The 24892-nt window shown below is 42.0% G+C and overlaps 2 protein-coding genes across 4 annotated transcripts in view; one reads left to right on the top strand and one right to left on the bottom strand.

The window, feature by feature from the left end:
* heatr5b (HEAT repeat containing 5B) overlaps positions 1-17620 on the bottom strand; it is a 33780-nt gene extending 16160 nt beyond the window's left edge. For 2 of the 3 annotated variants that reach the window (XM_088934060.1, XM_088934062.1), the window contains exons 1-24: positions 17414-17620; positions 16873-17084; positions 15982-16090; positions 15688-15837; positions 14924-15095; positions 14213-14370; positions 13614-13914; positions 11641-11796; positions 10681-10931; positions 10433-10544; positions 10096-10248; positions 9640-9739; positions 8943-9052; positions 8360-8523; positions 7808-7983; positions 7456-7561; positions 6855-7045; positions 6221-6380; positions 5491-5680; positions 4195-4364; positions 3140-3287; positions 2431-2610; positions 2017-2271; positions 255-436 (exon numbers count right to left, since the gene is read on the bottom strand). In XM_088934060.1, coding sequence (XP_088790186.1) covers positions 255-436; positions 2017-2271; positions 2431-2610; positions 3140-3287; positions 4195-4364; positions 5491-5680; positions 6221-6380; positions 6855-7045; positions 7456-7561; positions 7808-7983; positions 8360-8523; positions 8943-9052; positions 9640-9739; positions 10096-10248; positions 10433-10544; positions 10681-10931; positions 11641-11796; positions 13614-13914; positions 14213-14370; positions 14924-15095; positions 15688-15837; positions 15982-16090; positions 16873-17084; positions 17414-17539 — 4032 coding nt within the window. In that variant the 5' untranslated portion in view covers positions 17540-17620. The remainder of the gene's footprint in view (positions 1-254; positions 437-2016; positions 2272-2430; positions 2611-3139; positions 3288-4194; positions 4365-5490; positions 5681-6220; positions 6381-6854; positions 7046-7455; positions 7562-7807; positions 7984-8359; positions 8524-8942; positions 9053-9639; positions 9740-10095; positions 10249-10432; positions 10545-10680; positions 10932-11640; positions 11797-13613; positions 13915-14212; positions 14371-14923; positions 15096-15687; positions 15838-15981; positions 16091-16872; positions 17085-17413) is intronic. The other variant, XM_088934061.1, reaches the window with a different exon arrangement.
* A 2221-nt stretch (positions 17621-19841) lies between these two features.
* Positions 19842-24390, top strand: gpatch11 (G patch domain containing 11). Its single transcript, XM_088934338.1, has 8 exons — positions 19842-19995; positions 20405-20631; positions 20885-20926; positions 21363-21483; positions 21727-21817; positions 22077-22184; positions 22753-22834; positions 23751-24390. Exons 1-8 carry the CDS (start codon positions 19946-19948, stop codon positions 23804-23806), a joined length of 777 nt encoding a protein of 258 aa, XP_088790464.1. The 5' UTR covers positions 19842-19945; the 3' UTR covers positions 23807-24390.
* The last annotated feature ends 502 nt before the right edge of the window (positions 24391-24892 follow it).

Raw genomic sequence — 24892 nt, 5'->3', positions numbered from 1 at the left:
AGGACGCTTATGGTATTGTATTGTCAAGCAATTGTTCCATATTAAGAGATCAAACAAATAAGTACATCTCCACAGCAGCTTAATGCTATATGAGTCCAACCTGCACGGGTGAGATGCTTTTGAAAGACACTCAAGATGCAGGCAGACAAAACAGGACAGAAGGTAAGCTCACTATATACAGCTTCCCTTCACGCAAACGCAGTATGGTCTGAGGACCCTGCCCCAGGTTTCCTGGAGGAGGAGGATGGTCTTACATTGGCCTGGTATTGCTCCAATATGACGTGCCCGGGGAACTCTGGCTCCGGGACAGCTGCGAACTTCTTGATTATGTCCTCCAGAGCCTGCAGGCCAGCCATGCGCAGCTGGTTACTGTGGTCTGTGGCGGCCATGAAGGCCATGCGGATGAGGTCAGAGAGGTGGAGCACCAGCAGGTCACCTGCGAGATGGATGAAGATGAGAGCAGGGCTGTTTTCAGGGACGTGCTTCGCCATCCCCATAAGCACTGCAGGTCAGACCTTATTCAGCTTACTCCAATTTTTATTACTAACATTCCTAGAGCTCTTTTCATCCTAAATCCCAGATCCCTAGAGTTCAAAGCGCTTCATTTTTAGGAAGGGAGACACTTCACCCACCATGAAGTGCAGTACTCAACTGGGTGATGCTCTGCAGCCATTCTGCACTAGAGGGTCCATTACACAGCTGATCGGTGGTACTGAGACTTAAGATATATTAAGGAGATTGGACTGTGTAAACCAAAAGCGACTTTCAAACAGTGCCATGGACTCTCAAATGACCACTCATTCAGAACCTTGCTTTAATGTTTTATCCAAAGGACAGGACATCCTACAGAACAGGGTGTCCTCAGTCACCATTCTGAGGAATTGGTTTGGAAATTGTGCTCCAGAGAGAAGAATACCTCCTAGGGGTGATCCAACACCACTCCCAGCTTCCCTTACAGCTCTCCCATCCCACTACTGACCAGGCTGAGACTTATTGAGCTCCTGACATCTGGCAAGATCAGGGTACAAGGCAGCCAAAAAGCACCGGGACTGCTCAGCTGATACAAACAGCAATGGATCTGTCAATCTCTCATAATATTATGCAGCAACGAAAGAAGACTGATTGCAGAGCCAAATTCTGAACCAAACCTGTACCTACATGTCTAAGGGCTAATTTATTCACCCTTATCAAGTGATCAAACCTACAATATTACCTAACCAAATGCCTATTTCAGAACTACTGAGCAGAAAAATGAACATTTCCAATAAGAACTGGTTACATAAACACTGCAATCTATAACCTGTCAGTATGAATCACTTCCTACTGCTTACTCATTTGTGCTCTCCCAGGTTCAGATTATATAAGAGAAGAGAAACACAATCTGAATGAGTTTCTTGATTTCTCTCTCTATTGGTTTATATGCTTGTTTCGTATGTCTAAAGTAATTTGCAGCTTTCACTAAGTGTATTTGACTTCCCTGTAGTGTCAATGCCAGAGAGTGACAATAGGGGTGGAATGAACGCCACAGTTAAATAAAGGGTTTTTCCACATGAAATATCATTTGTGATAAAGCTGCTTTCAGCCCCTGACCCAGATTGCACTAGAAGACTTCAGTACTTCTCCTGCCACTGCAAGTGCTTCTGAGTGAATTATTTGGATACACTCACATGAGCTAATTTACTAGTCATTACTAGGATAAATATGCACTTAGTGAGAATTACCATAATCCTGCATTTGCTAGACTTATTTCTTTTTATTTAGCTCTTGACTGAAAGTGACATTTTTCAAGAAAAGTCAATTTTGAAATCTTAAATATTGCAAATTGGTATTTCAAAATATCTATAAATATTTTTTAAAATTGTAAAATAGTTACATATAAGGAACAGATCTGGATTAAAGGTTTTTTAAATACAGCCTCAGTTGAAGCATAACAATGCAGCACTGCACAATGTTGGATCAACATGTTTGCAATGGCTCAGATGTAACCCATGGATGAAGCACAAGGGAGGGACAGACCTTTGGGATTCTTGACCTTGGATGAACGGGCAGCGGCCAGGTCAAAGTGGGCTTTGTCCGCATTCTCACACAGTAGGATGATACGACACAGGCAGTCTGCGGCAAAGACACGCGTCACCCAGCGGGGGGCGACAGAGGGCTTTGACTTATTGTCCTCCCCCAGCGCAGTGAACATGATGTCATCGTCCATCTCATCCTTCTTCTCCGAGTCCTCCTCCTCCTTCCCTGCTTCCACAGGGACAGCAGCCCCGATATCTAAACAAAACAGCCCCCATTATTGCTCACAAATACAGCCATGGACACCAATGTACATGATCTCTGCTTCGATCTTTAAACAAAATGAGATAGATTTGCATGGCATATCAGTTGACTTGTACTGAAAGAAGAGAAAACTAACTGCTGCTGGCTCATTACCTGTAGAGGCTGCCAAAACATCCTTGCAGAGTTTCAGCCAATGAGACAGCTTTTCCACAGCCAGAGAGGACAACATGTGACCCAAGGTGTCATGAATGTCTGAGCAGAGCTTCTTGTCAGTCTCCCTGTCCAGCATGCCGAAAAGTACTCCCTCCAGCCCAGTCTCTGTAATATTCAGGTCTGCCATTATAGGGTGAGAATAAGGGAGATCAGGAATCAGTCAGCATTTTGATATGCTTATACTACACAGTTTCTAAGTCTTAATTATAATACTATAATTCATTTATGCAGTAGTCTGTTAGCTAGATGTAAACAAGTGTGTTTCGTATTTATGCCGCAACTTTTCTTACATTAGTTCTCAGAATTACACCACACTCCCTCAAGTTCAGAATTCTTTACCATACTTCCTTATCTTCACCATCTACTTTTCGAACTGCTACCTTTCAGAGTGAACTATGCCCTTTGACCCAGATACTCCAGTTCAAGCCCCTTGAATAAAACACAATGTCCAAGCAAGCAGAAGAAACAAAATGTGATTCCAGAGAAAGAAGATTAGCATACTTTTACTTTCGTATTCGGGCAAGACAGACCATGGAAAAATAAATCTGAGTGTTTTTTTTTTTGCACAACAGCAATTCAATGTAGGACCCATTCAAGATAATGAGATCACTAGGAATGACTCACTGGTGCAGACAGGGAAGACACTTACTAATGACGGTGCTGTCCTTGCTGTCGCCAGCCTTCTTGGCCAAACTCATGGCGTATGCACACACCTCTGCCGCTTCCCTCTGTGCTAGCTGTCTCAGGCACGCCACCGCCGCCCTCCGCAGCAATAAGTGGGAGCTGCAAAGGTGCACCTGGGGGAGACACATGTCAGGATGAGCGCGTGGGATGCTATTTTAAGTGCTGCACCCTGCCATCCAGAAAATAATTAAAGAACAGCTCTCTTCCTGGGTTTTAAGAAGTAGATACAGTGCCTTGTAAAAGCATTCAGACCCTTTAAAAGTTTCCTAATGTTGCTGGATTACAAATGATACTGACATTTGTTTCCAATCAGTATATTTATTGCAAACTCACATGCTCAAACAGAAAAGTTTTAAAGACAAAATTAGTTACTTATCAGCAGATTAAGAAAGTCAATAACTGAAAACTGTTAAAGGCTCTGAATACTTTTGCAAGGCACTATACGTACTGCCATGACCTGACAGCTTCTTAACCTGCACTCTGCAAGTAAGGTGGGCTGTCAGTAAATCTCCTCTGCAACAGGCCAGAGTGTACAGTCCTTCACCCCCTGGCTGAAATTCATTACTTATGTCTGCTCTCTCACTGAAGATCTACATTAATACAAAAACAAGCCTGCCACCTGGATGAGAGTGACTTATAAGACAAACCTAACTCTCAAATGCCTGAGTTAGGAATCACCTACCCAGCTTCTAGCTTCAAATATATGTCCATGAAACTAAAAGACTGTAAAATGGAAGTCTGGGTTTTGTCTAAGGAAGGCAAAAAGTTATAAGATTTTTTCCCATCCAAGGGAAAGGAGAAGTCAAAGAATTTTGTTATTAACTTATAGTTTTCCCAGAACATCAACCATCCAGCAGGGAGTAGTAAGATGCCTGTGGCCCACAGAGATCTTCAAACAATGGATCAACAGATTCGCCAGAGACTAGAGCTCCGCTCATCACCATTCACATGACTGTCACGGACGCTTTCATGTTTTGAATGTTAATACAAATGGAAAAGGATAAAAGGCCGTGAGCTTACACAGAGACAAGGCACCAGGCTGGAGAGGTTGACGTGGCGTGGGGCGAACATGTGCAGCTGCTGCAGGCAGGAAATGGCAGCCGCCTGAACCAGCGAGTCAGAGTGGTCCTGCATGATGGCACAGCCTACCAGGCATGACGAGCGGATGGTGGATATAGTGGCACTGTTACCTGGCAACACAGAGGTGGAGTGAGCACAGAATTTTAATCTTCATGTTAAAGGCTAAATCAGGCAAGATCAGTCCATATTATCATGTTTCTGGGAGAAAGCACTTTATGTTTAAGAGAAAAAAAAACTAAAAATTAAATACAAAGTCTCCCAACCCATTACCCACAGAAGAGAGTAAAAAAGAATAGTTCTGAGATTTTAGGTTTTTGAGAGCGTTAATGTTCCTCTTTACATATTTCTCATCAATTTACATAACATACTTAAATTTGATCCTAGTTTCATTGTGCAAACAGGTTTTAAATACAAATTATGTGAAAATCCCAGACACTTCTTTATATCCTGCTATCCGCTGTTGTTAATATCAGCAGAAATGAGGATTCAATGTAACCCTCAAGATTTTTTCTTAAGCTTATTTATTTGCATATAATGCTGCATTAAAGTAGGATCGGATATTTTCCGTAGCCAAACAAAGTAATACTGCCATCTTCTGGTGCAACCCATCTACTATTTTATAAAATACATATTTTTTAAAAATGACACTGACATTAGATTTCAGCAATGACATGCCATGACATGCACAAACTGGTTGCGAAAATAAAATCTACTAGTGGAAAGATTTTCAGTAAGGTAACGGTTATAAAAATATCATCCTAGGCCTTGAAGTCAACACACAGCACTGCTGGCAAAATGTTATGGCTACAGAGGTGAGGATTCCCTGGGGTTCCCTCCTTCAAAAGCCTGCTTTTTCCAGTATCATCACTTTTAGCTGCTGCTGCTGCTGCCTTTGCTGGCATAACTAAGGAGTGAAACACGTTGTTGCACATTTATGGGCAAGAAGTAAGATCAATGTCCCGGACACCCATGTGTAACAGGGTGACCCAGAAAATCAGGAGGCACCTCCATACACAAAGGCTTATGGGCATCTGGAATATGTTACACAGCCATGTGGTTGAAGGGGATACCCTGGCTTCCTTCAGGAAATGGCTCGATGAGCTCCACAGATCAAATCGGCTACGAACTACTAGAAAGGGCTAGAAAGGCCATATGGCCCACTCTCGTTTGTCACCATTCTTATGTTGCTAAGGAGGTGGTGGGGATTCCCTCCTCACAGAGAGGGCAGCTCGTCACCTTGCAGCTCGGGCCCCACGGTGGTGATGAGGGCTCCCAGGCAGCGGCCGAGGCACTGGTGCACCTCGGTGTGCGACGGGGGCACAGTGAGCAGGAGAGTCAGCACCAGGGACAGCGTGGGCTCCACATAACCTCGGTACATGGGCCCACTGGAGTCCACGATCAGAGCCAGGGAGTGCAGGGCCCATGTCTGGAATGGGCACCGAAACAGAAGCCTTTACTTAACGCACACAGACACACAACCATGCACTGTATCCAAACGCATGCGTTCTTTTTTTCAGAAGCCTAGCTTGTCTTTGTCTTATGCTTTGTCAACATGAGTTTCATTCTGGACTACTACTGCTGCTGCCGTTAGATTGTGCTATTTTATATTACTAACATTAAGCGGTAATAATTAACACAGAGTGCAGTCTGTCATACTAATATGTTCCTCATTAAGATGCACAAGCAAATTGCTTTGTTTTCTACTGCAACAAGCATTTTGTTATGGTAGAAGACTGAAATCTTGTTGGCCGTGCTATGAAAATTAGATAAGATGAGCAGAGTTCCACATCTACATCTAACAGAGATGCCTAACAGCATTTATAATTATGCACATACAGTACCTTGGCAATATGAAACCTTGACAAGTTAATTAAAAATAGAAAATAATCTGCCGTTTACTAGATACTTAAAACAGAGTTACATTTCCGGCTCAGTCTCTGTAGGTGGGCGATTCCTGTTGTCCTACCTGGACCTCATGGGAGGTTCCATCCTGTGCCAGGGCTAGCAGGATGCTGACGCTGGTCTTGAGGTGCTGTCCCGACCCAATCCCTCCCACGTACCGATGAAGACAGCCCAGCGCCAATGAGTGGCCTGTTCTTGAGACCACATCCCGGGCGGACTTCAGCCTGTGGAATGAGATTCAGGAAATCCAGGAGTCTTTCAGGACTGAAACATGACGGAAACAAACTTCATTTGGGATAACATGAAACATCTGGAATAAAATAACCTGTCTTGATACTCTTACAGTCCTTCATAACACTTAACAGGTATGAGAAAACCTTCTTCAGAATTAAATTCTTTGGTAAAAGTCGCATTAAAATTTCAGTCATAAATTTAATATATGAAAAACAGTTTTACCGGCGAAGCAATGTAGCAGAAAGGAAAAGAGGATATAAGAATCTCATATGACCTTTATTAATTTAAAAACGGACATCCTTGGATTTGGAAAATAAGTAGAATGGGCTTAGAGTAGATTTTGCTAAATGCTACAATACAAATTCCAAAAAATGTCCTGTAAGGAAAGTGTTATCACAATGCCTATCACAACGTGTACGAATCAGAAGAGGGAGGCTGGGCCAGTGAGCTGTGCGGCCACGTACTTGTCAAAGCTGTACTGAGCCATCCTAGCGATGAAGGTGGCTTCACCCACCACCTGTGCCATCCGGCCCAGGGCTTCCCCGGCGGCACACCTCAGGATGGGGTTGGGGTTGTCCAGGGCGCCCATCACCAGAGCCAGGGCAGATTTCCGCACCTCTTCGGGACCGAGGCTGCTTTTATTCTCTGCTAAGCCCTGCAGAGAACGACAGGGGTGGTGGTGGTGGTGGTGGGGGGGGCAAATTTCCTTATGTCAAGAGAGATCAAAGCTAATGATGCTTTCTGATTTTCATGCCTGAAAACATGAAAGAGATTACAATTCAAATAAAACCTTCAAATCCTTGCAACTCTTCGTAGTTCTTAACTCAGTGAACACTATTAGAACCATGAATACGAACAAAAGAAAGCTACATCCAGCCACATAAGAGAAGCAGATGCGGGTCTCCTAGGAGACAAATAAAATAAAATGGAAATAAATATAATATGAATAAATAGAATTTTAAATCAATATAAAGGGATAATATGACACAGAAATAGCGACCGTCCTTCCCAGGGCATTTGCTTGTGACGCATGTTTGTGGGTTCATGCTTCATGTCGAGGCTCACCTTGAGAGCGCTGAGCACTGCAGTGAATATATTGAGCTGTACAGCTTGCTGCCGAACGCCCTTAGCCTGCTTGATACATTCAGCAAAGTGATCCAGCATCTGGAGCCTGTCAACCACACAAAGGGATCGATCCTTTAACCATATCCTGAAGAGACAGCTCTGAAGACACGCTGAGATGTGCAAGTAAGACATTGAACACAGCCCCGTTTGGCTTATTCTTACTTTTCCTTCATAGATCAGATTTACTGCTTTTGGGTCACTCCATGTTTCCTCTAGATAAACTGAGTGATCCTCACTCACACTGAGAGCACAGGGGGTTCCTGGAGTTCTGAAGTACAAGTGGAGGCCTCACCTGTGCTTAAAGGAGACGTGAGGGAAGACGACCCCAAAGAGAGCCACAGAGGCATCGATGACCGAAACCCCCAAAGGTAGGGGGCCGGGGATGGCCTCGCCTGCAGGCACCCGCAGGTAAATAGAAGAGGGGTCGTGTTCAAGAGCTCCGCTCCCAGAGGCGCTGTTGGGCTGCAGCTGGGATGGAAGAACAGCAAGTCATAAGCATGGCGGCCAGAGAAGGCAGAACGGCCATCATGAAAAGGGTGAGAGACTGTTTGTAGGACTACATTTAGAAACAGAAATTAGTTTATAAGCAGTAGGGCTCATAAGGGTGGTTAGGCACTGTTTTTAAGCAGACACAAAGAAAATAATTTATTGTTCCCGATGCGAATGTATATACTGTATCAAGAAGGATGTGTCACTTCTCCCCTCTGTTCTCATAATGCAAAGGTTTATCATAAGATTTCAATTTTCCTTTGTTTTACTCCAGATGACGAATCCCATCTACTGTGCACACGTAAAGCTCTTCTCACGCACATTCCTCTGGACGCCTGTAATTCTGTAAAATCACCTGATCTTCAATGGACTTGTGATCCGTCTCCTGCAACCAGGAGCCCATGAGCACGCTGTCATCGTAGTGACACAGTGACCGCAGCAGAGAGGTGGTGGTGTTGGCGGAGTTATCAGTCAGTGTGAACTCTGCGACCAGCTCCCGCAGGAGAGCACTGAAACTTCCTGCACGACAACAGAAAACAACAGCGATCTCAGTCAACCCCGTTACCGTGGCATTCGATTTCATTCTATTTTACACGTCCGAGCACTGGTTCATTATTGCTGGACATGATACAGTGCATCAGAAAGAGAAGAAAAGAATGCACAACCAGAAATCACGGAGGTGCTGTCCAGAGAAAGAGTAACATAAAAAAAGGAAAGTCAGCTGGAGGCACACTTTTTACTCCAAGATACATTTTAATTACACAAACGGTCAATGTTTAGGTACAAAAGCCATCATCAGGACAAGTTACGAGCAAGTGCTCATCAGTAAGTGCAAAAGACATAAATACATAATTATCTTTATGGGGCTCTAGAATTTAAGATACCACACACTGATGAATAATATACGAAAGGCTTCAGGCACAAGGTCTGCATGTTACCTTCATACGTCTTGGGGGGTAACAAAGCCAAGATGTCATAGAGCCTCAGGCGAACCATGGCAGCACTGGCCTTCAGGTGGGCGCCATGCACTTTGATCACTGAAGGAATGCTGAGGAGGGGGAACTCAGTTACTGCATTGCACGACATGACCTTCCCTGGAAAACACACTGCCCTACACCTCTGACAGCACCACTTGGCATCTCAAAAAGTCCTCAACAGGCTAAATTAAAAAAAAAAGTTTAATATGGAATGAAAAGATGGCTCGTTTCAACTGTAACTGCTTGTATTAAAAACTCCAGAAATGCAATATGTTCTGAAATAGTCATTTCAGCTCTCTGTGAAATTACTATTATTTTCCAAGAACACAATCCTAAAAAGTTCCAGGTGTAGTGTACTGTAAATCATCATTCCTGTGAAACCAGTGTAATTTCTTCACATGCCATGTAACTGGAAAATAGGCATACGCACGCAATTAGCACGTCAACAATATTTTGCATGCTGAATATTTTAACAGCACAAGGCAACACAGCTGGCTTCTAACTGCTATTAAAGTGCTGGGCTGGCTGGCAAAAGCTGCTCAACAATATTAATCTCATGTTCAGCAAGCAGCTGCCTGAAGTAGAGAAAAATCACTAAACGTGCTTCCATTCAGTTGCAAGAAAACACATTCCATTGTAATTAAAACCTCATACTCACTGAGACATCATCGTCATTGCACACTCGATGGGCGTCATCAATCTGCGGATCACGTCCTCAGTCAGGAGCTCAGGGCAGTGAGCCACAAAACTCCGCATGGCTGTTAATAGGAAAGGAGGCAATTCATTCATCAAGAATCAGAAGGAAATCAAGATGTCCACTCTGTAGTATAAATGCATGCTGTAAAGCCTTTTGAGTTTGAAACAAACCAACCATGAGAAGGAGCAAATAATGCCTATGAACTTAATTAGCCGATGCACTTATATTAACCTTTTTTTATTAGAAAGTCATTAACTGGAGACAAGAGCATGTTCAAAAGAATTCAGGGTGAATTAAGGATTGACACCCTGAACTTAAAGAGCAGATGAAATTCTCAGAGTTTTAAAGGTCTATTATAAATAATTTTTTATATGATCTCAAAGTGATCATTCGGACAGATTCCAAGTGTTTTTTTACCACAGAGTGCGCCGGCACGGCCCTCCAAGGTGACCTGCCAGGTGAAGGAATCTCCACGGGCCTTCTCCGCCTCCAGCTCCTTCTGAGAGCGCGGAAAGACGTTCCGCCACAGGAGCAGCATCTTGGGAAGGTGGTACCGCACGAGGGAGGGGCCTAGCACACAGCAAGCATGGCGAGCATGGTCACCGTCACCTCAGCATCACAAACAATGTCACATCCGACGCAGGAGGTGCAATGAGAAGCTGCTGCCACTGAATGCACTGCACACGACCGGGTAGCTCGCGCCACGACAGATCTCTGGACCTTGTTTAAAAACGCGGCAGCAGCAGAAACGCACCTAAAGTCATCAGTGCCCCTAGGAGCAGCCACCCAGCTTGTGTGCGCTGGAGGGACAGGCGGCTGTTCTGCGCAGCAGTCCGAAGAAGGTCTTCTGCAATGCTCACCACCATCTGAAGACATATTTCGAAAGGAAGAAGACATGATGTCTAAGAAATGATCGCTAGTCTTGAACACCAGCTTCGGTTTGCGAGCCCTCTTCATAATTCTCATAAAAAACGGGAATGCAGCCTGCCGGCTGATACGGACCTTTCCCTTGGCATGGGGAATGCCCAGGGGACACTGGTGTACGCCCCCCAGCAGGGCTGCCATGGCGAAGCTGTACCCGCTCACGGCCTCGGGCGAGGCCTTCAGGTTGTTGATGCGCTCGGCACAGCGGTCCAGCAGCGGAGTGAGCTGGTAGGGCAGGGCCACGGCCACACAGCGCAGGCACCAGGCGGCCGCCAGCCGGGCAGCCATGCTGGGGTGAAGGAGCACAGAGCTGACCGTCTCCAGAAGGCCTGCCGGCACAACGGAAAGCAATAATCAGGGAGCTGAGGTGCCATGGGACCCCATTGATAAGAAACCCCGGGGCAATTAGCACGTCAACACTGTTTTGTATTCTGAATATTTCAACAGCACAAGACAACATAGCTGACTCAGTTCAGCCTACAGATGGCAATTTAAATTTTAAAAAAACTAAGTGTTCGGTCCCTAAATAGTGTATCCCTGCCAATTGTCACAAACTGAGAAATAAAATATATTCAAGATGAACATCTACAAAGCTTCATGTGGACATTAAACTCTGACATTTGCCTGATGACAAACCTGATTAAAAATACACACTCTCTCTCTCATGGAGGGATAATTAGTTCTCCTAGAAGAGCATTTTGAGCTGTGTCCATTCAGGGACTATCATCCTGTTTGGACAATCAATATGAAAGCTCCAAATCCAGAGAGCAACAGAAAGAAGCAGAAGATTAGTCATTTCAAATCTGAAATCACATACTGTAGACAGATACCACAACTGTGGAAATTTGTCTTTGGTTTCTCCCATAAAAAGTACATCAAACATTAAACAGACAGAAAGCAAAACATAAAAACTTAAGTCACATAAAATCATAACAACAGCACATGAATAGATGAATGAATGAATAAATCAATTGGTAGTGAACTGGAAGTAAGCAGACCAGACTGCATGCAGCTCAGGCCCTGCAGCTGGATACCCACCGATGGAGGGCTCCTGTATCAGAGGCGAGGCAGTGGCGCTAAGGCTCTGCACCAGGCTGCCCAGCTCCTTGAGCGCGCACACCATCACGTGCTGACTCGCCGACACGTCCGCCGCCCCCGCCTTGTTCTCGCTGCTGGCGTCGTTCACCACCGCTTCTGCAACGCAAAGGCGAGGCCTCTTTAACGCTCAACCCGCCTTCACACACCAGCACCGCCCTCCCGGCTGCCCACAGCCACAATGAGCAAACCAGAAGCGGCGTTCCGTTCGCGCCCTCATCGCTGATCCGCTTTCAGGGTCACAAGGCGGAGATGGTCAAACAAGCGCTCTGACCACAAAACCGGTCACCCTTACTATCTCACATCACACAATTCCTCATGATAAAGCAAGAACTGTACCCTGAAGGAGAAATAATCATTTCTGAGTATAAAATTACTGATAGCACCTAAACTCCCACAAGGATGACTGCAATCATTCATAACCTTCACACAGCTCCGCTTTGGGCTTGTGTGCTTTGTGGATGGCTATGGAATAATAAGAAATTGAGTAATAATTTTGATAGTGGATAAAAACAAATTACAATACTTTTCAAATACAGTACATAATTTGGAACCTTTGTAATCAAAAATGATAATTATGATGCTTCTATAGTAGTATTTCAATAACAGTAGCTCAAAATACAATTGGAATGTACCTCTTATTACAATATTAATTAAAAATGGTATGATTTCTAGGTTACCATTTTTCCAAAAATATTGGATAATTTAGCCATACTTTATATATCCAATGTTACAATGAGCTCTGGTGAGGAATTCCTCAGTTAAAGCCTCAGTCTATATGATTGAATACATCTGTGCAATCAAATCTGGATCGTATCTTAAACCGGACAAAGAACTTCAAAGACAGACGATCGTTCTATCCTTGTCCATTATAACAGTTGGAAGTTTTTTTTTTCCCAGTTTGCAAGCTGAAAATTTAATTCTGGGTTTGAAATATAAATGAACAAGAGTTTAAAATACAGTTAAGAATAGCATGCAACAGTGTGGTTAAGAGGTACTGCAGAGGATCTAGTCAATCATGGTACAGATGAAATGTTTCTCTTTGGCCTGTGGAGCTAAGTTCATCACTTCTTTTTCTAATTGAAATCTTAGGGGTTATGCATGACGTAGCTGAGTGGAGACTTAACTTCTGCAATGCTAGCCTGATTTGCAAATAATTGCATTTAATAGCTTCAAACATTCTGGTGTTTGCAACTGCTCTTTTCAGGGGAATAACAAACATAAAACATATGTAATCAAACAAAGCAAAACTGGAAAACTGCTACAAACACCATCATCAAGTTACAGTTTGCGTCTCGTCATGATGTCAGAACACACAAAAGCCAAACTTCAGAGCCCAGATGTTTTAGGAAACTGTCAAAGAAACGGGTGTTTTTTATTCAGACAGTGATTTCTGCATCAGAACAGAAACAGCTTTGGAACACACCACACAAAGACTGGTTTCAAAGCAAATCACAGAGTAAGAATATTGGAAGGTAAAAAAAGCAAAGCAAATAAAAATATTGAAACTTTGGCATGGTTTTCTTAAAGCTTGGTGTCACAGTCAATGACTGTTACACCATAACATGAGCTAAGTCTTTGAGGAAGCAACAGAAGTGATGTTGGCTGTGGATGATGGATACCCCAGCTGTACTGAAGTTCTCATGTTAAGAAATAAAAGACAACACCAGCCCATAGGGTTATTTCTTTAATGCAAATGCTGATTTCTTATACAACTGAAAGTATTTTATCAGCACTGAACGTAGTTAATCTGAAAGATGTGAAGAGAACATACTGTAGATGCTGAGAAAAAGAACGGTGTGATTTTCCTCATTTTTGCATGACAAAAAAAGTGAGAGCAGACAGGCAAGCAAGCACGACAAGGCAAACACTGCAAAGAAGGCAAGCAAACTAAAAGTACAAAAAAAAGTACTTACTCTGTAATGCTCTGAACCTTGACATTTCCCCCCCATCAACAAGCTCCTTACCAACGGCTCTCATCTGTTTGCTGATGGCCTGGCATATCTCCTTGCCGGCTGCGATCTGGGCCTTTTCGCCCAGCAGGCTGCCCAGCGTGGCGCGCAGCATGAAGGAGACGCAGCGGCGCGAGTAGACCGCCTCCACGTGTGTCTGCGTGGCGCGGGGGTGGGACACCAGGTCCAGCACATGGGACAGGAAAGTGGCAAAGTTCCTCTCCAGCCACTGGCCACCAAGCGTGGTGACAAAGACCACGTAGGCCTGACAGAACAGCACAGGGAAAATTACTAAGGTGGGCGTCTTGAATATTCACTCTTAACTTGTGAACTTGAACATGAAACCTTTCAACCTTCAGCTCATTATAAGTATGAAAAGATAAAAAACAATTAATAATAAGATCCATCTATACCTTATCAGAAAGTTGCTTATTCTAGGTAAGGGTTGTGACAGCCTATCTCAGAAGCACAGGGCCCACAGCAGGATTACAGCCTGGGTGGGACACCTGCTAACTGCAGGGTACATGTAATAACAGTGGCAACAGGAACCACAGAATACTCACCTGCGTGACTCCCACTCGCACCTCTCTGCTGACAGATCCACCCCCTTTCAGCATCTCCCCGCCACTTTTGAGGAAACCCGAGCCGCCCCGCAGGAACCCTGTGGCCATCAGCTCCAGCACCTCCTCCAGCGTGGCCCGCTTCACGTTCTGACGCATCACTGCACCGAGGGGCACAAACCGGATGTGATGTCACTCGAAACGGTATGGGCTACCCCCTTTCTCATAGGGGTTTTCAGATACCTGGGCAATTCTATAGCCATTGCAAAACAGGACCAATGGCAAGCTGTCTGACTAGACCATGTGCAAAATTTCTATTTGCATGAGATTAAAAGATTGTTGCACTCAGCTATTAAAATTCTCTCACTGATACATAAGAAATTAAATCATTCTTAGTGCTCCTTGCACTCCATGATAAATGCTCTCATTTTTTGGACATTCCCTACTTCACTGGCCTGTTGCCTTATTAAGGCTCATATGGTTTCTTTATGATCAACCTACCTTGGGAACGTAATACTGAAGACCCCTGTCTACATGCACATATTCTTTTGATCATTATTACTGCATTTTTAGTAATGCAATTATCTCCGATCAGCCACAGGAGATCCCGAGTTTGCCTGAAGAGTAACTGCGGGTACTTCAGGAAAACCCTGAGCAGTCTCCCATCTTGATCAGAGCGCAAAGCAACAGAAGAGGGCACAACGCTGTCCTTACCAGCGGCTTGCTTAGGCATCAAAGCAGTGGCCATCACTGTCCCCAGAAGTTTTGCCACTGCTACACGGACGCCGTAGTTAGAGCCTTCAAGAGCCTTGAAGCACAGCGTGGCCACATTTTCCAGCTCAGTGGTCCACATGAACACAGCTTCATTCTGCAGCTCCAGCAGGCACTGTTAGGGAAACAAACACCATCACCACCAGTGATTTTAACACTACAGTATAACTGCCACCTCCACATCGCCATAAACCCAAAATACCTAAAAAAATTTTTCTTTAGCTAGTTTAAGTAGGGAGCTGCATCAGCAGGTGTAGGCTGCAAAGGAACAAATAAAGGTTTACTCCATACTGAAAAGTGAAGAAAACAAACACAATGTTTCAGCTGTGGAGCCTTCTTCGGGTGTGTCACACCCAAAGAAGGGTGTCAACGTTGTCACCGTGTCAAACGTTGTGTTTCTTTTCTTCTCTTTTCAGCATGGAATAAACCTTTACTTGTTCCAGTGTTTTAGGTAAACTAATTTAATATTTTACTTCAGTTTTCACAAAGTATATAGTACAATCTAACAATGCTTCTCAAAGAGGTGGGATTTGTGTTTCCTGGTAATTAAAGTAAAGCTGTCCTTGCTTTATATCAATGATGTCAGTTTTTTTTTTTACAATATTTTTGTAAGATGCTTTAGACTTGTTTTGTAAAAGCACGAGGTACAGGTCCCATATGTTTTTCCACCCAAAGGATTCTGCGTCTGTCATTCATTTCCCCCTCACCTTGGCGACCGCACATCGCACTGCCATGGACCTGTCGGTGAGCAAAGAGCGGGCGTTTTTGTAAATGTCCCGATGACAAGACGCTGCTGCCCCTCCGAGGCCATTCAGGACCTTCTGTAAGCTGAGCAGAATTTCCCCACGGCCTTGAGACTGGAGGAGGAACAAGAACGCGTGTTCACGAAGCGTTCAGGAACCCTAGCATCCCCCTCTTAGCCGTCTCGGTCATAGGCAAAGTTATTTGGAAAATCAGTTTCTAACAAAGTGTTATTAAGGTTCAGACAATTCAGACAGTACCTCTGCACTTTTCAGTGCCTTCAAAAGGTTGTTGATAGTATCGGGAAAGGAGCTGCCCAGCATTCTGCCCATCTTCTCGTAAAAGGCTCCGACACAGGCCACCGCAGCACTGTGACAAAGGAAGAACACCTTACATAGGCTGCAATGACGCACAGCTGGACAACTGGCAAATGAGAATGGTCAATTCCAGCTGTGACAGGATAAGGTAAGAATTAATGAAGGTTCATTTACTTACATCCAAATTAAGAGTGACCTACACTTAATTACAGCATGTGTGGGTGCTGTTTTTCTTAATCCAAACTAAGAAAAACAGCACCCACACATGCTGTAGTACACAGCTTTATATTCAATAAAACGAGTAAAGGTGGCTTAACATTCATATTGATTTATTCAGAAATTGTGCAACATACTGGAAGACACATTTATCGTTTATTCGCTAAAACTGAACTTTTTTTGGACAAAAGCTTTTTCCTTCTATGTGTTCTGGTAACAAAGCTTAGGAGAGTGTGTTCAGAAAGAGGGAAGCCAGTGAGAGCTGTAAATGGAGAAGAAACAGTGTGCGATTCCTCTGGAGATCACACACAACTAGAAAGCTTTTATCCAATTCTCACAACACTGCAATTCTGGATTTTATTTTTACGACAAACCATTTAAAATTGACTTACCTCACTTAATTACAATCAAAGCCAAACCCTAAGATTAAAGATGTCACCTTGAATCTACCAAGGATGGCTTATGAGATTCTCAAGTGTCTATGGCATGATACAACTTACTCTGCAATATCTCTACATCACTAGCACGTGCACACTCCTGCTTTTATAACAGAACAATGTGAATGCATGCAAAACACCCTGCAGACACTGGCTCAGGGCTGGCTCACTGCTCACTCACAGCTTGGTTGGCAGGTAAGCGGACGTGTCGTCCTTGCTCTTGATGATATCATTGCACTTGTCGAGGGTCTGGAAGACAGTGAAGGTGTCCCCGATGTTGTAGAGAGTGGCCAGGTTTTTGGCCAGCAGTTTCCTGGTCGGAGGGCCCGGAGCACTGCTGATCAAGCCAGTCAGCTGCTCCACCAGCTTCTTCTGCTTTTCCTTCACATCCACCTGTAACAGAGGTACACACACCTTCAGAGGAGGTACATTCCTGGCTCACCGCTGCTCTGCCATAACTGCAGACTCTGTGCCTCTGCTCTACTAAACGAGTAACTCAGCTTCAGCCGGGTGACCAGAAAACAATTACGCTGTGAGATACCACAATCCTTACAATGGACTCTACCGAGCAAATTACAACTCAAAACTAGGCATTTTAAGACAGTCTGAAAATTGTCACAGATTTTCTGATAGTAGAAAAAGTGTGAATCGTGCTAAAAAATTCACAATGAAGCAATTCGAAAGGAATTAAATTTAGCATCAGGTACTGACGCTCAACTTACCTTGTTAGCAGCAACAAGAACCTTGTCCAAAAACCGTAACCACTCAAAGATAAACACTGGCCTCTTGGCCTCTGTAATCTGAGCCAGGGCATCTTCATTGAGTAACAGGCTGTGGGCTAGCTCCATCCCACTGCAATGTACTGGAAGACAGGTTGAGCCGCTGGAACACTGGTGAAATCGGGGTGCCCTTTACACTGAAATGTGCCACTTCTGTGAATCTGAAACAAATAATTTATCAGGGACTGCAGAAGATTCAACAACTTCAATCTTCTGAGCAAGGAAATGAGATCCATGAATTGTCTGAGGCTTGGGAACACTAATGTGTCAAGACGCTGTATAGTTTTGGAATTAGACTAACCCTTATGATGAATGTGAAACTGTAGACTCACTTGTACAGTTTCATATTAATCATAAAGGTCTACTACCAGCTATATATAAGCCACGCAAACCCTCCTAGGTAATTAAAGAAATAGCATTTTTGCCCATTGGCCAAAGCCTCAAACAATATTGTGGAAAAGAATAAAGGCAATTAAGTACACTGAACCCACAACAGAGGCTGAAGAGGAAAGCTGTGCTTCTTTGTTAAGGGTTTGAAAACCTGTGTCGTTATATTTCAGATACATTGTACTTTGCATTTTTTGTTTTGAAGAATCAGAAATACAGTATACAATAGTCAATCTACAACCATTACTTCATATTCCTTTAGAATAAGCGATTAAAATAAAAAAGAAAAGCATTTTTACCTCACATAGAATTCAGTGGGTACTAAAATATCTGTTCAGATGAAGGGAAATCTGTTACAGTTTGATCACAGAAATTGTCCTATATAATTGTGACCTATATAGAGAAGGTAGGGCTGACTGTCGAGAATTCACGGATTATACGATCAGGTTTTAATGGTTCCATTTCTTTCATCTGTTTTGAAAGATATCAAAGTTAAGGAAAGAGAAATTTGTCAATGCAAGACACAGGTGCAGAGTATTTAATAGAACAATTAAAACTACTGTTCTATTAATGCAAAGATCCTCAGATAACTTCCTCAGGATGACTAGGGACAACATCCCTGGCAAACAATTTTGATTACTGAACAAATACATATTATGCTTAATGTTTATCAAATTAAATGATCTTTTTTTGTTGTTGTTGTTTGAAATTGAAATTGGGCACTTCTGAAAACGCAGCTGCTTTTGCACGGTTCTAGTACGCTACGGTCATTATAGAGTCGGTCAATATAAAAAAAACAGCTAAAACGCAAACTACCTAACAAATAGCCCTTAGAAGATCATAAAGACTGTCTCTACCTGAAACATAAGAACTCAGCGTTATGAAAAAAGTCAGTAAACCGATTTTGGTTACATCATAATTTTTTAAAAACTTTGCTGTATCCTCAAACATCAATATTGTAAATACACTTTTTATTATTTCGTATTTTAACTGCGGCATTTCTATATTTTGAGAGCGTTAGAAGACAGTACTCTCGTTAATGCGCAAATCGATCACAGAGATCCATTTATTTTTTGATATTTCAAGTGCTGGTTAAGCCTTCAATCTTAAAACCTTGAGTAAAAGTTCGTGTTTTTCAGAGGATTTTAGTTCTGCGTGGGTTTTCTGCAGCAACACAGAGAGCAGAAGAATGAAACGTAGCTACACATAAGAAACAGCTTATGACACTGACAGTAAACGAATTTACCAAGACTCCGCCATGACATCTATGAAACACCAAACTATATGAATTTTAAAAGAAACTAGAATATTTTAAAATGATAAATATTACCCTCATTAAAAGAAAAAAATATTTTTCTTCTAAGAAAGCTAAGTGTCCTTCAAATGTAGCTATGGCGATGCAACTTGTTTTTGTCTATGTTCTGTGACCTAAATTTTTATCCAGAAATGGGTTATGTAAACGAGGATCGCTAAACAGTTTTTTAAACAAGATAAATGCATATTTTATTAAACGACAACATCCCTTCCTGTTCCTTTACTCATACGTGCGCACAGAAATTAAAATGAATGGACATTCAAAACAACCTTGTAAGAATACCAAAAACACAAATTACATCAACATCGTTCTCATACTAAGCCCATTGTCTACAATGTCAAGTTAATTCAACACCAAATTAAAATGTTAAAATGCAGCAAAATCCGAATATTTTTTTCCAAATCCCTTCATTCGTACCTGCAGTTCCACCACCACGTACAGTACGGTAGCTAGACACAAGTGACACTAAAATATGTCCGACTAGAAACATGACGTAAGTTGTAATATACATATAGAGATATTTATTGGTCCTTGACATAATAAAACCTTTTAGCTCCGTCGGAGAAATTACTTCCATAAATCTTTCTCCTTTTCTATGTAATATAAAGTCTTTAACTTTATAAAGTATTGCTGAGGAACTGACTACTGTTGTACAAAGGTGCTAGCCGAGATTGAAACGGTGAGACACGGGAAGAAGAAGAACAAAAACTATACCAGCGCTTGTATTGCAATAATTAGGAGAGGCGTTATTATTGTGAAGTGTCTTTAGTGAGATGGCAGGCACTGAAGATGATTATATGTCGGATTCATTCCTTGATCAGATGTAAGATTTTATGTACTGTTATAATTGCATAGAAAAAACCCAATTGTGGTTAGACGGTGCAGTATACAATATTCTGTTCTGATTAGCAGGTACTAAAATCTAGGAAACTGCAGACATTAAAATGATTCAATCACCACCATTGTTAAAAATTGCAGGTGGTTAAAATAAGTTGTATGGAAAATCGGAGAAAGGTTTAAATAACTTGAACGAAAACAGGAAAATTTACAGAATGTCGTATTCAGAACTTCAAATCTTTCATAGACGGGGACTACAGATAGCATTTTTACAACCGTATACTATAATCACCGACCCTGGAAAACCCGGACACCTCTCTTGTTCAGTCACTCCTGTCTGTCTGGTGTGTTTAAAAACTTTGTCCTACGTTTGGTTGTTGTGTCTCCACCCGAAGCAAGGATGTGAGGCCCGGCGTGCCTTTGCCGAGGAGGGTGAAGGAAGCGCAGAGGAAGGAGAAGCTGCACATGGAGAAGAACCTCCAGAGCCGGCAGAAGAGTTTGAGGGAGCAGGAGCAGGAGAGGAGGGAGGCGGTGCTGCAGAGCTCCATTGGGAATGAAAACAAGGGCTTTGCGCTCCTGCAGAAGATGGGCTACAAAGCAGGTCAAGGTCTCGGCAAAGAAGGTCGGTGTCTCATTCTGCATGTGGACTTGAAAGCCCTTACCGTTTAACTGGAGATGAAGCTTTTCTTCAGCGTAAGGGTAGCTTGTTTTATTTATTCCTGTCAAATTTCTCCCCATGGTCCACAAAGCAATCTTTGGGAATGATGTTGTTTTTGATTCTTCTCGTCTGTACATTCACGCTGCGAATATATATGTGGTGTATATCTATACGTGGTGATAGACATCTGGTTAATGTATTGTTTGTGTTTTTAAAGGGGCTGGCAGAGTTGAACCTATCCCATTGAATATCAAAACAGGTAATAATTATTAAATACTACTTTGTGTTTTGTGATAGCTTTCAACTTTATTTGTGGTAATTCTTGTATGTCAGAAAAAATAAAAATTAAGTAGAAGTTAAAAACAGGAAAGGCTGACCATTTACAAATGTAATTGGTTAATATATAATATTGGTGCTATTTTATGGTGTGAATTAAGATTAAAAAATAAGGTGAAAATGAGTGTTTGTTTTTTTTTAAAAAAAGGCTCAAGCTATGTTTTGAACAGGTCATGTTAAAATCATCAGGTCATCTTCCAGTTATTCGTGGGTATTCAGTAAATGTCTGAACACATTCTGTACAATCTGTATGATTTGACCAGCTGAGGTAACCTTATTTGTCCATATTCAAATCCTACATATTTCACTCTCTGAAGCTGCAAAGCTTTCAGGAAAGCCCTGTGCTTGTTATTGATTAGATCGAGGAGGAATTGGGATGGAGGAAGTGAAAAAACGAAAAGCTGAGGAGAAGCTGGAGCACTACCGGCGAAAAGCAAACATTAAGCAGCAAGTCGAGAAGCGAACATTGGATGACTTCAGGTAATAGAACAAAGAACAACACAGATTGTTTGTATTGCAGATTGTAATCCCTATTTGCTTTCTTGTATCTTTATCAGTTATTTTATTTCATTATATTGTGGGTAAACTATTTATTATTTGAAGAACCATGTTGCAGTCAGGCCTGGTTCACCAAATGAAAAAGGTTTCTAGTGCCTAGTTTAGTACAGTGTAATTGGATGTTTTTAAATCCTGAGGCTTCCTCACTGCTCTGGGTCCTTTCAGAGTCAGACTGAGAACGGAAAGGGAGGAACGACAAACTGATGCAGATCTCAGGAAAAGCCAGCGTGCCTGTGAACAGCTGGACAGCCAGAAGGTTAGTGACAAAACAGTATCTCCCATCGGCTGTTTTACCATGGCTGGACTTACAGTCTCATTACACATTTCAACTTTTTTTATTTTACATAAAACACTTTACATGTCTAGGGGTTTAACCAGTGCATAAAGCCTAGCATTGATTCTCTTTTGGGTGGCTGCTGGTGATCAAGGCCTGGCTCAGGAGCAGTTGTGTTTTCTAGTTATTTTTCTGAAGAAACGTCACATGGATCGATGTGCTGTTTCTCCCATGTCCTAAGGGGATCCACGCCCCCAGGGAGGACTGGTACTGGCCAGTGTCGGGGACTGAGGAACCGGGGGAGGAGGAAGAAACTGAGCAGGAAGAAGATGAAGGAGAGGAAATAACAGTCAGTAATACCTTTTTCACTTTCTTTTCACTTGGCTGCATAGGTCTTAAAATTTGTAAAGAAAACCAAGGGAAACAAAATACTGTTTTCTCTCTGCCTGTGTGTGTAGAAGCATTTCATCTCCTTACTTGAATATCAAACCTTTTAAGATTGTTGCCAGCTGTAATTAGACAGCTATAAGATCTGCAGAGTCTCATGAAATCAGACAGAAATCTCAGATGTTTGTACCATAGGGATTTTAACCCTGGTGTGCTGACCAAATTTCCCCCTTGCCTTTACCAGTCATGGCCCCCTAATAATTCCTATTATAACCTATGAACTGCCTTCATCACTCTGTTGTCCTCCCCACTGAGAGCTGATGTGTGGGGAGTGTACTGGCGCACTATGACTGCCGTCACATCATCCAGGTGGGGCTGCACACTGGTGGTGGTGGAGGGGATCCCCATTACCTGTAAAGTGCTTTTAGTGGAGTGTCCAGAAAAGTGCTATGTAAATGTAAGGATTATTAATATTCTTTGCTTTCAACTATTTGATTAAGAAAGAGAATATTACTTTTTCTTTTTCTCAGCCTTTGGAAAAATTACAGATTCTGACTTCATATCTGAGGGGAGTGCACTTTTACTGCATATGGTGTGGGACATCCTACGATGGTAAGACTGAGAAATGCATTGAATACTGCAGGATGTACTACAATAAAGTTCGAAGGCCTATGTTAAATATTTAGCTGATTGTACCTGTGCTTCAGTACTGTACTGCTATAGCTATACATCTGTGCTATAATCCATTGCCTCGGAACAATTATTTTTTTTAAATAACTATTACTTAGATGAGTATTTTTTCTAACTTCATAGGCTTTCCATTTCTGGTTCTTGGACCAGAAAATGAAAAAAAAAACATTGTAATATTCCTTTCTCCTTCAGTAGGTTATAGACTGAACATACCTGAATTCTCTAGGTCAGTGTTTCCCAAGTGGCATACCATTAGGAAAACATTGCATTATTCAGGGCGGTAGAAAACAGTTTGACTGGCACTATGACTCATATTCATGTTTGTCTAAGCTGCTCTGTAGAAAAAAGAATTAGGTTGCAGTAATGATTGTTGTAACTAAATATGATCATTTAATTTACACCTACTTAAGGTTCAGCAATAGTATATTTTATTTATACTCTCTGAAAACTATGCAGACCTTTTGAGGCTCTGAAGAGATCTTAAAAACTGCTTTGTGGTGGACTTCTCTATTTTGTCCCGTTTTAAAAAATTCTGCTGGAACTATTATTTCGCAGAGATTTCGTTTCCAAGGTAACGACTGTTCCAGTGACGGTAATGAATGCCCCCGTCACTCCTTGAACACGGAAGAAACGTCGTTGTTGTTTTTGGAAAAAAAAATGTTTCAAAAGTAAAATTTTATATATAGTATGTTCATTTGAGAATGTTTGCTTTGACATGCAAGCAAAATTGTTCAAACTTTTCATGGTAGGAGGTGGATAGGTTTTTGCCCAGCATTTTTGTTGACGCAAGTATGCATGCTGTAGGCTGGGAATTGAATCAAGTTATGTTGCCCTGCAGATGAAGAAGACTTGACAGCAAACTGCCCTGGGGACTCGTCTGCAGCCCATGACTGATCAGACCAGAAGAGGAGCTGAACAGGAAACTGAAACTTTTCAGATGATGCCCTTCCTTCACAAGAAGAAGGAGGAGGCCCTTCTGGGAACAATAATATAGACGGAACAGGCCTAGATGTAGGATTGAGCTGATCCTACGTACACCTTGGATGTGTGATTAAGTAGACGTGATCTGATGTCCACAATCACAAAACAGCAGACAAAAGTTTAAGGTTTACATATAAGGGAGATAAAGGTTCACAATTGACCGTGATAGATTCGATTAGAGCTGAAATACTAACAGATATGTTGACATTGTAAAATATGCATTAGTTGTGTTGTTGTGGTCAAGAAATGGAAAACGAATAATAGCATGCAATTTTATTTACAATTTTTGCAAATTGTGCAATTTTATTTATAAGCACAAGAAATAGAACATCATTGCTTGCATCTAAAATATGAACTATTAATAATACATTTAAAATGCAATGGTGTATTTGTAGTGTATTCATAAAAGTGCTTAGTACACATTGCATCTGTGTTGCTTAGTTGTATATTTTATGTACTGTCCTTTTTGTAAAATGAAAATAAAATATTTTCATGTATTGCAGTAGCTTACCTTCAATAAAGCATTTGGTCGAGTCTTGCAATAGGGTGTAATACAGTTACATTTGCACTACTTAAAGTTGAAACATTGTTGGTAATGCTTTGGTCATTTGTTTCACATCCATGAAGTTGAATGCAATATCCAATGTTAAGGCAATTCAGGATTTCCAGACAATACATTTGTGTTTAATCAATAGTATATTCCTTTTTTTGCGTTTTAGGTGTTAAAATATATGGGTAACCTAAACTAAGAGCGACAGTAATTATAAAGAAAAGACCAGAAATCTAAAAAAGCATATCTGAATATAAAAAGTCTTTTAATGTTGTCCCATACCTATGAAAACCAATGTGCTGGGATAGAAACGCTTTCAAAGGTTAAAAGACACGTTCTTGTTTGCAATTTGAACGACATACTTGTTCAGTTACCCTTATGTTTTCGGAATGTAATGCATTTCCGAACATATTAAATTACAAAGAACACGTATTGGTAACTGAAGTTAG

The sequence above is a fragment of the Atractosteus spatula genome, chromosome 15 (genome assembly GCF_055471065.1).
Source record: "Atractosteus spatula isolate fAtrSpa1 chromosome 15, fAtrSpa1.hap1, whole genome shotgun sequence".
In the NCBI taxonomy this organism is placed as follows: Eukaryota; Metazoa; Chordata; class Actinopteri; order Semionotiformes; family Lepisosteidae; genus Atractosteus; species Atractosteus spatula.
The sequence above is the reverse complement of the archived record's forward strand: the minus strand, read 5'-3'. Positions and strand labels throughout refer to the sequence as shown.